The sequence below is a fragment of the Ursus americanus genome, chromosome 3, assembly GCF_024610735.1.
Source record: "Ursus americanus isolate L20-20 chromosome 3, mUrsAme1.1.p, whole genome shotgun sequence".
Classification (NCBI taxonomy): domain Eukaryota; kingdom Metazoa; phylum Chordata; class Mammalia; order Carnivora; family Ursidae; genus Ursus; species Ursus americanus.
Window position 1 is genome coordinate 84,723,860 of NC_142129.1, and position 13,098 is coordinate 84,736,957.

The window sequence follows — 13,098 nt, forward strand, 5'->3', positions numbered from 1 at the left end:
GAAACCTTATAAAAACTGATGGGGGGGGGGACCCAAAAAGCCCTGTCTTAAGTGTCTTCCCTGCCTGTCTAAATTTCCAATCCATAAAACACTTTATAAAATAGAAATTTACAAAAACACAGTGAAGATTTTTTTTAAGATTTTATTTATTTATTTGACAGAGATAGAGACAGCCAGCGAGAGAGGGAACACAAGCAGGGGGAGTGGGAGAGAAAGAAGCAGGCTCATAGCGGAGGAGCCTGATGTGGGGCTCGATCCCATAACGCCAGGATCACGCCCTGAGCCGAAGGCAGACGCTTAACCGCTGTGCTACCCAGGCGCCCCCACAGTGAAGATTTTTAATCTTTTCCTTCAACAGTATCTTTCAGGGCAGAACCAGATCAACTTTAATACTACAGGAAGTTTTCAATAACATAGGATCACAATATAAGACATGGCACCTAAGAACCACTTTTAATAATGAAATTTCAGGAATCTGGGTGTTCTTTGGTTGTTTTTTTTTTTTTTTTAATAGAAATTCTAGTCCACCACCCACTATCCAGGACTATGACCCACCAAAGTCCATCATACAAATATATATACAAATATATTCATGTTATTCATACAGGAAGATTTAAAATGGCTCTGAAACCTCTTGAGAATATACCCTTCATCCCTGGAAGCCTACAGATAGGCTACTAAAGCAGGTTAGTTGATTTAATATTTTCTATAATATCTGGATCTACCAATCACATGATCACAATAACTGTTGCTTTAAATATTTTTAATGAAAATTAAAAAAAATTTCTACAATATTGGAGTACTACGCATAGATAATCTAAAGCCAGAAGTTTACTATTTCATCATTTTAAAAAGGCACACTAAGGATTAAAGTTAGTAAGAGACACAGAGTCAAAGGCCAAGATTTCTAAATTATGACCTAAGTCTTCTCAAAGCACTGACAACCTGGACTATAATGGTTTCCTAGCATTTTATTTAGTGGTAAAAACAGCCACTGGAATATATACCCAAAACACTCCATTTACCTATAAATCAGGTAGTTTCTCCAAAAAAACCCTGTCAGCTAGCCCAACAAACTGCCTTACAGAACTGATCCAAGAAGAGGGTCCGCCCTGCCTGCCCATAAACAAACAGGCTCACCAGGAGACCGGGCAGAGGACCAGCTCTTTCTGTCTATGGGGGGGGGGGGGACGACACCTGAGTGACTCGGTTGAGCATCTGACTCCTGATTTTGGCTGAGGTCGTAATCTCAGGGTCCTGAGACTGAGCCCTGCATCGGGCTCTGTGCTTGAGATTCTCTCTCTGCCCCCTCACTCTCAATCTCGATCAAAAAAAAAAAGAAAAAAAAACCATTTTAAAAAAAGGGGGAGGAAATGCACTCAGCAACTAGCAGAAATAATCTTGAGGCAAAGGGCAAGGTGACATAAGCAGGCAGGCATTGGTACTTACTAGTAGCTTCTAGTCCGATCTCTAGAGGAAATACAGAACCTCCTTCAGACATACAGGGTGTGAAGGAAGTGCCTCCCCACAGATTAAGGCTTGGGAGATGCAGAAACAGGGTGCCATTCTGGGATTTGAACTGGGAGAAGGCTTTGTCCTCAGGCTTCTGGAGCTTGAGCAGGTCAAATACCAAAATGAAGGATCTCTTCCAAACATGATAAGAAGGAGAAGACCCTGGCTCTTGACACAACTGACCTTTTGCTCCTTGTAATCTGTAAAGATGACTGTGACTAATCTTACTCTGCTCTCTCCTTACACCTATGTAAGGCATTCCCTAGCTTGAAGGTAGAAAGATTGTCTGTAAAGAGCCCGGTGCCTGCACAAGAAGGATGCTTAAGATGCTTTATGACCTCAGAGAGATGACCCAAGACATTGAAACGGACCGGCAGGAACTGGGGAATTTTTTGGCACACCATTTTATAATAATCTGCAATGATACTAGAGGCTTTATATGGACACTGATACAGCACAGCAAACAGAAGTTTAAATAAGCTTGAAATATTTCCATATTTTAAAAGTAAAAAGCCATTAGGAAGCAAAAGAACTATCAATAAGGATACGTATTCCATTCATGCCTGAAATCTTGAAGTCATCGATTAACTGTACTACCATGTCTTTATTTGGGTCAGTGGGATCGCTTTCTCGAACCTATGGAAAGAAAAATGAATTCAAGAACAGAACCATTTAGGACTGAAAGTCATTTCCATTATAACCAACCAAAAACATTTTAGTAAAAGTGATGTTTTTAAAAATAAAAGATTGAGTATTTGAACTAAAAATTCCTCTGTAAAATTTTAAGTCATTAATTTTTCTTGCATTATTCACATTTTCACAGTACTTACACATTTGAGCAATTTTATTTCATCCAAGGCTGTCTCTGTATAATGCTGGGCACTTTTGACAACTTTCATTGCCACAAATCTTTTCCCCCTTTAAAAAAATGCATATTTTAAATATTATCAGAAGCGATCATTATAATAAAAACTAGTCAATAAATAGAAACTTCTAATAACCTTTTCTTTAAAATAGTACTTTTCAAACTGTGTGGCCACAATTAAGCAATAGGTTAATGGACCAAAACAATCTCTTTTTTGCTCTGTGTTTGTTTTTGCCTAATAATAATAAGGTGGACTGGAAAAATGTTAAGAGTTCATCACACAGATTAAGAGTAATTCTTATTTTGTAACACTTATGTTTGAGTACATACACACACACCCCATATATGTATGTGTCCCGGGTAGCAGTGCAGTTTCATACTATGGGGTCGTGACTTAAAAAAAAAAAAAAAAAGTCAGAAATCACTGATTTTAAAGGCCTATACATTATCTTTTTACATGTGAATATTTTTCTCATATAGATGAATTACTAGAAGAATATATCTGATATAATGCTATTTCAATGAATAAGCTTCAGATATAAAAGCAGAAGAGAGTTAATATATTAAGATAATAGACAAGTGAAATTCAAACTGGGCGGGGGGGGATGTCTAGCTGGGGGAGGCAGGCCCGTGCTAAGTACTATACATGCTACAACAGAAGTAGGTGTGCTCCTCTGCCATACTTCATGACAAAGGTTGCACTAGACCAGAAATCAAATGGACAAATGAGAAAGAACACTTACTGCATATCCCAGCACAGCCAGACAGTTGAGAAGTGTCCCCATCCTAGCTTTCTAATAACATGGTAGCGGCCATTGAAGAGGTCTCCAATTTTCACTGGATGGTAGCCACCTTTTATTAAAAAAAATTTTTTTTTAATTTCAGAGAAATAGTAAAATCTCATCCTTTGTGTCAGTTCTTTTTAAAGATTTTATTTATTTTTAAGTAATCTCTATACCCAATGTGGGGCTTGAACTCAAGACCCCAAGATCAAGAGTCACATGCGCTACAGAGTGAGCCCACCAGGTGCCCCCTTTAGTCAGTTCTTGATACCATTTAAGAAAGCTCTAAATAATAAAATCAAAGTATGTTTAATAATATAATATTTTTCTCAAAAATATCTTTCATCAAGAGAAAAATGTCCTCTGCCTTTCTATTAGGCTTTCTGTCCATTCTGATTTAACTCAGAAAGACAACAAACCGCCCAGTACCCCATAACAAGCCAAGGTGTACGTCATATGCACACACCAGCTCTTGACCTTTCCATACATTGTCGTCTTCCCTTTTAAGCAATAAATTCAATGCAAAACGTTTTAGGTCAGTAGAACATAACTCACAAAGTAAAGGATGTGTGCTCTACCTAATTCTGCATACACCAATAGTTTACACATAAGCAACAAGGAATCATATAATGTACAACAGTTCACCCTCCAACAGACCTTGCTCCTCTCCCCACACTTCCTCCAACCTCACACCCCTGCTGAGAAACAGGCTGGAGAGAGAGAGGACACCATCTTGAGGCAGATACTTGGGAAAGGTAAGGGTGCTTTTATAGATGTCTGGCATAAAAAGACCTTTCCTCTGGGTTTGTAAATAAAATAAGCAGGCTACAAAATAGCATGTAGAATATGATACCGTTTTTGTGAAATACACAAGGAAAAACCTAGGGGGATAAGATGTTAGCAACAAGCATATCTGAGTATAAAATTACTTTTATTCTTTTTTATGTATCTTAAAATTTTTTACTAAAACAAATATAATGCTTTCCTACTTTTTTATTCTTTTAACATCTTCTTTTTTATTGCAATGTTATCTCTCATTTTTTAAAACTACAGAATTCTTACAAATCACTCAAGAAAGACATGGATAGTTCATTCCCACCTCGTGCTCAGAGGCTCAGAGCAGGTGCATAAGCATCCAAGCCACATCTTTTAACCCATCCCAGTATCTTTCAGAGGGCTAGGAATAGACCTCAGGAAATACTACGAATATTTATGAATATTTAAACTGTTACTCAACTGAATTAGTGAAGCAGGAATTTGACCAGATACTGAGTTTCTTAGACTCTTACTCTACTACCACCACATCAGCATTTCTCAGATTTTAATATCAAAGTCTTTAACAATATTCTGGATAAAAGATATGAACTAAAAGATAATAAATTAAGAATATAGCAAATTACTAAATGGATGGATAGGTGGTGACTAAACTCACTGTAGTAATCACAATACACACATATGTCAAGTCATTATGCTATACACCTTAAGCTTATACAGTGCTGTATTATTAAATACATCGCAATAAAAGTGGAAGAAAAAAATTGCTTATTGCTTACTTAGAAGGTTAAACTAAACTAAAACTGAAGTGGGCTCTGAGTTTACAATACAGTTTTTGAACTATTAAAATTAACACTGGAAAGGAGGAGGAAAAAACCTATAATTTTCCAAGTACAAGGACACTGTGCTAGGCCCTTTATTTTCAAAACCATATTCCACGAAAGGAAAGTAAACTATAATATGCTGCAGGTGTTCCACGGTGGGGGTGGGGAGAAGAAGGGAGGAGAAGTCCGTTTGGGAAATGGGAAGTTCAAAAAGCAAAGCGATTTCTTAACACACAGTGGGACCTTAAAGAAAAGAGAGCATGCTGCAAATCCCAGACATATTTGCTCATGAAATGATTCCTTCAAAAACAAACAAAAAAAACAAGTCACATTTCACAATACAAAGTATTTAGGAAATACTGGTGTCTATGTCACTTCTGACGACCACCCCACAAACCAGATGGTGTGATTTCTATCTACACTGCTGAAGTGGGCACAAGTCTCAGAGACAGTAAGTAATAGGTTCAGGGCTGGAAACTGGGTCTGACTCCAAAGTCCCTGCCCTGTCCACCAGGAAGAAATGTATTTTGTTTTTAACAACTGCGGGACTATTTCCTGGTCTTAATATTGGGGGAACACTCGATAGCTTAATTAAAAGCCATTTACTACTTAATTGCATAGTATTCCCAACTTTAAAGTTTTTAAATTTAAAAATCTGTATCATTACGGATTCTCCAACAGCCAGAGTGCGTATGTGAGCAAAAACAGAAGAGCGCTGTTTCCAATATAATCACAGCGTAAGCACGGCCACTCCTTTTCTCAATAGGACTTGGAAAGTTGAACAAAAGAAATTACTAGTTTAGTCCAGTTACCTCAGGAGGCCACAGATGAGCTAAGATGTACCTAGCAGAGGACTAAAAAAAAATAATAATAATAAAATAATAATAATAATAATAATAATAATACTATACCTAAAGGCAGGCCAACTAAAACAAGAGGGGGCAGAGAAGAAATTTTTAATACAAATATAAAAACAATTAAAAGTACTGAACAGTTATCCTTTTATTTTGAAAATATGACATAATTTCAAACCTATACTCCATATATTCTCCTACCCTAATTCCCAGATCTCCATAGAAAACAAGTCTCTTCTGACTACTTTTCAACCTCTTCCCATAAAAGGGTAAATGATATTCATGCTGCCAGAAGGTCGAACAACGACTTCCCATAGCAGACCGCACCAACCTGCCCAACACCCACAGAATTAGAGAAAATGGACACTCCAGTAACCGTGCCAATTAATTCTCCAATTCCCTGAGATCAGCTCACAGTGTGCACCACAGTGACCGCTAGCAACAGACACTCCATGGCTTACAACACTGTCTAGCACGCAAGGACTCTTGAGAACAGTCACAGACCAGATGAGGACATCTCCTTTTGCTCCTTTACCAACAGGCAGCACAGGAATTTATCAACAGTGCTCCCCACAGACCCTGCTCATGGCATCAGGCAGAGTACCAGAAAGGTTCAAGCACTTGAGAACTACCATGACTTAGGAGTTTAGCTGACACTTTTGCACTTCACTATTTGTATTACTTAATATAAAAACCATGCACTTATCACTTAGGAGTTTACCTTTGATCATTAAAAAATAAATATTAGTTTGGATTACAAATACTAGAGACTAAAACCTGATTGTTAAGTACTTGAGCTCACTCAATGGTATCTTCGGCAACTCCTGCCCCTCCAGCACACTAAAGAAACTGTAACTAAAGCTCTACTCAAACTATCAAGGCTCCAAAGAAGACAATTCCAAAACCACCTTTCTTAGCTATTCTAGAATTGTTGGCCAAAGATAAAGATAACTCTTCTCCTTGCGGAGCCAAAAATAGGATCAATTTGAGGCAATCAAAAATTCAGAACTCTATCATACAAAACTGTAAAGATTTTCAGCAAAGTCTTTATTTGCTAATAAAGATACTATTAAGTATTCATTTTTTTTGTATCAACACTAGTTTCTCAGTCTTCTGCTGGGGAGGTTTGTCTCCACAACCAGTGAAGGCTACTGAAGGTCTAAAGAAAAACATGAGAACCACCTCCAACACACACAGTCTTAAAAAAGGAAGGCGTGGCAAAAAGCAATTTATTCACAGAACTATAATACAGACACACCTGGGAGCACAGATAAATAGAGCAAGCTGACAGAAAAGCAGTTAAGGATATGGAAGATGTGAATACACCACCAAGCAACTTGATATAACTGACATTTATAGAACACTCTAATCAACAGCGAATATTATTTCCAAGTACACGGAACATGTACCAACAGAAACCATATACTGGGCATAAAACAAGTTTCAACAGATATTAAAAGATTCAAGAAATATAAAGCATGTTCTCAGACCACAATAGAATTCAGTTAAAAATGAGTAACAAAATACCACAAAGTTGGGAAACGAACACACTTCAAAATAACCCATGGGATAAAGAAGAAATGAAAAGGAAATTACAAAGAATTTTACACTAAGTGAAAATGAAAACCTAACATCAGAATCTGAGAAATGTTGCTAAAACATTAAACCTTAAGAGGAAAATTTAGAGCACAAAATGCCTGTATCAGAAAAAAGATCTCAAATCAATAAGCTCAGTTTCCAGCTTACAAAAACAGAAAAAGAACAAAGGTAACTTCAAGTAAGCAAAAGAAAGAAGAGAATAAACGTTAAGAGCTGTAATCAGTGAAATAAGCATAAAAATAGAGAGAAATCAGTAAGACCAAAAGCTGGTTCTTTGAGAAAATGAAAATAATAAACTGACCAGAGAAAACAGAAAGAAAACACAAGTTACCAACATGAGTGAGGTGATATCACTACATATTTTATAGCTATTAAAGGATAATAGAGAATATTACAATTTTATACCTATAAATATGAAAACATAGACGAAATGGACAAATACCATGAAAAACACAACACATACATACACACTATACATACCTAAATAACTCTATACCAGTTTCTAAAAAAAAAAAAATCAATTTGTAGTTAAAAACCTTCCCATAAAAAATGAATTGGTGAATAATCTCAAACATTTACAGGAAAAATACTAACAATTCTACATACTTCCTGAAAACTGAAAAGGAGGAAATACTCCCAATCTCATTCTACGAAGCCAGCATTACTTTGATTCCAAAGCCTGGCAAAGACATTAAAAGAAAGCTACAGACCAATTTCCCCATGAAGTAGATACAAAAATTCCAAACAGAATTTCATCAAATCTAATTAAACATAAAAAAGGATAATACTCTATGACCAAGTGGCTTTTATTCTAGAAATGAAAACTTAGGAACCATAGGATTAGCTCACTAAACAGGAAAAAAAAATCTCCTAATATTCAACATGCATTGCTGATCAAAATTCTGAACAAAGCAGGAACAGAAGAGCATCTGTGAAAAACCTACGAGACAGCATCAGACTTGAAGTTGCTGGGGAACTGAAAGAAGAAGGGACTCATTCCAAGATTAAAAGGATCAAAAAACACATAATGTAATGGGTAAATCTGATTACGACCCAGACTTGAGAGGAAGAAAAAAAAATAGGTGTAAAAGACATTTCTTGAAACAATTAGGTAAACTTAAATAAGATATGGATTTTAGATGATATTACAGAATTATTAATTTTCTTAGTTATAACAATGACATTATGGCTATATAATGAGAATGCTTATTCTTAGATAAGTCTGAAGATTTTTTGGAGTAAAATGTCATGATTTTTGTAACTTCCTTTCCAGTAATTCAGCAAAAGAAAAAAATGATAAATGTATACAATAAAGCAAGTAAGAGAAAATGTCAGCAACTCTTCAACAATGCTAAAATGGTAACACTCTCCTCCATAAAGGAAATGCAGGAATTCCCTATACTATTCCTTCAACACTTCTGTATGTTTGATAATTTCCATAATAAAAAGCATGTCATTTTTAACCAGTCTCTTACGCATCCCAAATGTGTGCTGGGGAGAGGGGCTGTCTAGAGGCAAGCCCAGAGTAGGTAAAGACCAGCTTCAACCACTGGCCCACAGAGGAGGTTCAGTGACGTGACCAGATAGTACACAGGTGGGACCCTACTTTTTCTAAAACGACCTCTGAGAAATAGATAAGAGGGAAAGCAAAATAAAAAAGCCTACTAAAGGCTCATTCTAGATTCCTTGTGTTTATGATGATACTTACTATCTTTCCTACTGAACGTGTGTGTGTGTGTGTGTGTGTGTGTGTGTGTGTGTGTATCAGTGAGTGGCTAGTGAGGCTCTACCATCAGTCAGCTGCCACCTGGGAAGGAAGCAGTAGAGTCAGAATTAGAATCCAGATGTGCCAGACTCTAAACACTGTGCTCTGTCTGCAATACCATGTCTGACTATTCACCCATCAGCTAAAATATGTACCCCTTTCTTTCCATCTGGGATTCTAATATGAATTAAGTGCATGGCACTGTGAATAAACAGAGAGAAAAAACTCTGAAATAAAATAAAAACTGCCATTTTAAATGGTATCTATTTTCTCAGTATAAGGTATCGATAATATGCCTGAGTTAGAAATGGTTTGTCAATGAGTCATAAGAATCTATTGTAATCGGCTTTTATGAACAAGATTTTACAAGTATTTAGCAACCATAATTTTGGTTATGAACTAAATATGAAAATAAAGTATTGCTTTAAAATTTTATCCCACATAAGCTTCCTAAAATTTCGTAGCCACATCTCTCAGTTGTGACATTATGGCTTACAGGCAACATCAAATAAGAATACTGAAATCTAAGAAAATACTATTTTCTTCATTAATTTAAAGTATAATTTAAATCACATGTACCCCACCCAAAACCATATGATACCTAGGAATACACCTAACCAAAGAAGCAAAGGCTCTGTACTCAGAAAACTACAGAATACTCATGAAAGAAACTGAGGAAGACAAAAAGAAATGGAAAAACGTTCCATGCTCATGGACTGGAAGAACAAATACTGTCAAAATGTCCATGTTGCCTAGAGCAACCTACAAATTCAATGCAATCCCTATCAAAATACCATCAATAATCCTAAACTTTGTATGGAACCAGAAAAGACCCCAAATAGCTAAACGGATGCTGAAAAAGAAAACCAAAGCTGGTGGCGTCACAATTCCGGACTTCAAGCTCTATTACAAAGCTCTAATCATCAAGACAGTATGGTTCTGGCACAAAAACAGATGCATAGATCAATGGAACAGAGCAGAAAAGCCAGAAATGGACCCTCAACTCTATGGTCAACTAATCTTCAGCAAAGCAGGAAAAACTATCCAATGGAAAAAAGTCTCTTCAGCAAATGGTGTTGGGAAAACTGGACACAAACATGCAGAAGAATGAAACTGGACCATTTCCTTACACCACACACAAAAATAGACTCAAAACGGATGAAAGACCTAAATGTGAGACAGGAATCCATCAAAATCCTAGAGGAGAACACAGGCAGCAACCTCTTCGACCTCGGCCACAGCAACTTCTTGCTAGATGCCTCTCCAAAGGCAAGGGAAACAAAGGCAAAAATGAACTATTGGGACTTCATCAGATAAAAACCTTTTACACAGACAAGGAAACAGTTAACAAAACCAAAAGACAACCAACAGAATGGGAGAAGATATTTGCAAAAATGACATATCAGATAAAGGGCTAGTATCCAAAATCTATAAAGAACTTATCAAACTCAACATCCAAAGAACAAATAATCCAATCAAGAAATGGGCAGAAGACACAAACAGACATTTCCGCAAAGAAGACACCCAAATGGCCAACAGACACATGAAAAAGTGCTCCACATCAATTGGCATCAGGGAAATACAAATCAGAACCACAATGCGATACCACCTCACACCTGTCAGGATGGTTAAAATAAGTCAGGAAACAACAGATGTTGGCGAGGATGCGGAGAAAGGGGAGCTCTCCTACACTGGTGGGAGTGCAAGCTGGTGCAGCCACTCTGGAAAATGGTACGGAGGTTCCCCAAAAAGTTGAAAACAGAGTTACCCTACGGCCCAGCAATTGCACTACTGGGTATTTACCCCAAAGATACAAATGTAGTGATTCGAAGGGGCACCTGCACCCCAATGTTTATAGCAGCAACATCCACAACAGCCAAACTATGGAAGGAGCCCAATGTTCACGAACAAATGAATGGACAAAGAAGATGTGGTATATATATGCAATGCAATATTACACAGCCATCAAAAAAAAAGAAATCTTGCCATTTGCAATGACGTGGATGGGTATTATGAACCCATCAGAGAAAGACAATTATCATATGATCTCACTAATAAGTGGAATTTAAAAAACAAGGCAGGGCATCTTAGGGAAAGAGAGGAAAAAGTGAAACAAGATGAAACCAAAGAGGGAGATAAACCATAAGAGACTCTTAATCTTAGGAAACAAACTGAGGGTTGCCAGAGGCAAAGGGGGTGGGGTGATGGGGTAACTGGGTGGTGGACATGGAGGAGGGTATGTGTTGTGATGAGCACTGGGTATTATATAAGACTGATGAATCACAGACCTGTACCCCTGAAACAAATAATACACTGTTAATTAATTGAATTTAAATTAAAAACAAAAAATAAATCACATGTACCCCAGGAGAAACATCAATAACACTACACATTCAAAGGCAGCACAAGTAAGGGTATTAAAAAATAGCCCTAGTAGCCATCGAAACAAAACAAAACAAAAGGCGGCAATAAGAAAGCCTCTGACACAACTAACAAACTCCCTTCAGACTGAGGGAGATTCCAAAGCAGGTAAGCAGAGAAATCATTGTTATTTAAAAACTCTTCAATATAGGGGCGCTAGGGGGCTCAGTCAGTTAAGGGCCCCACTCTTGGTTCTGGCTCAGGTCGTGATCTCAGGGTCATGAGATCGAGCTCCGAGTCAGCCTACTGCTCAGAACAGAGTCAGCTTGGGATTCTTTCCCTCTCCCCACCGCTCTGCCTCCTGCTTGCTTGCACGTGCATGCGCGCGCGCGCGCTCTCTCAGATAGATAGATAGATAGATAGATAGATAGATAGATAGATAGATAAAATCTTTTTTTAAAAAACCTTCTTGAGGGGCGCCTGGGTGGCACAGCGGTTAAGCGTCTGCCTTCCGCTCAGGGCGTGATCCCGGCGTTATGGGATCAAGCCCCACATCAGGCTCCTCTGCTATGAGCCTGCTTCTTTCTCTCCCACTCCCCCTGCTTGTGTTCCCTCTCTCACTGGCTGTCTCTATCTCTGTCGAATAAATAAATAAAATCTTTAAAAAAAAAAAAAAACCTTCTTGAAGGGTGCTTGGGTGGCTCAGTCGGTTAAGCGTCTGCCTTCGGCTCAGGTCATGATCTCAGGGTCCTGGGATCGAGTCCCGCATCGGCCTCCTTGCTCAGTGGGGAGCCTGCTTCTCCCTCTCCTCCCCTGCTCGTGCTCTCTTTCGCTATCTCTGTCACTATTTCTCTCTCTCAAATAAGTAAAATCTTTTAAAAAATTTAAAAAAAAAACCCTCTTGACTATAAATTAATCTGTTATTATGCCAAATATTCTCTGCAACACTAACAAATGGGAGAGAGCTCTACAGGGAAACTCAGAGCAAAGGAAAGTGCTCCAAAAGAGTATTTATCTATGACCCAAAGAAATAACAAAAATTACTTGAGAATATATGATAAAACGCAGAAACAATTTCTGCAGTAGAGCCACAGAGATATAAGTAGAATCCACAGATTCAGAGACCTTGAACATACAAAATGTTAATATAAAGTCCAACAAATAATTTTAAACTATTGCCTAACTATGAATTAACTTATTCAGATTTGTGCTTTAAAAAGGAAGCCGATCTGAATCGCACTGGCATTTACTAGCTATGTAACGCTGAGCAAACTACTCTATTTCTCTGGGTATTCGCCCTACAGTCATCCACTCAGAACTGTCCTGGGCACGTACTCAGTGCCACAGAAGTGTTCACTGTTGTTCTGCCATTCTCCAAATCCACTGTGACTAGTGACGGATTACTGAGTCAGCAGACTAGGGTTCAGGGTATTGTCTATAGCTATTTAAGACGGTAAAACAGGCCCAAAGTGTAATCTAATTCACTAACAGAGCCCAATTAGTAAAAGGTTTGTGATACCCCAGATATAATGATCTAGAGCTGTCAAACGTCCAAAAGAAACTTACCGTTTTTTGATTTTTAATCCCAGTATAGTTAACATACAGTTATATTAGCTTCAGGTGCACAGTACAGTGATTTGACAATTTCATACGTTACTCAGTGCTCATCATGGTAAGTGTGCTCTTTAATCCCCATCACCTATTTAACCCCCCCCCCCATTCTGGTAACCATCAGTTTGGTCTCTATAGTTAAGACTCTGGG

The 13,098-nt window shown here is 37.8% G+C and overlaps 1 protein-coding gene across 9 annotated transcripts in view; it reads right to left on the bottom strand.

Annotated features, from left to right (window-relative positions):
• The window catches only part of SRPK2 (SRSF protein kinase 2), a 228,543-nt gene that overhangs the window by 39,376 nt on the left and 176,069 nt on the right, over positions 1-13,098 (bottom strand). For all 9 annotated transcript variants that reach the window (XM_087861169.1, XM_045793441.2, XM_087861168.1 and 6 more), the window contains 3 exons: positions 3,121-3,229; positions 2,343-2,430; positions 2,061-2,148 (listed from right to left, as the gene is read on the bottom strand). In XM_087861169.1, coding sequence (XP_087717295.1) covers positions 2,061-2,148; positions 2,343-2,430; positions 3,121-3,229 — 285 coding nt within the window. The remainder of the gene's footprint in view (positions 1-2,060; positions 2,149-2,342; positions 2,431-3,120; positions 3,230-13,098) is intronic.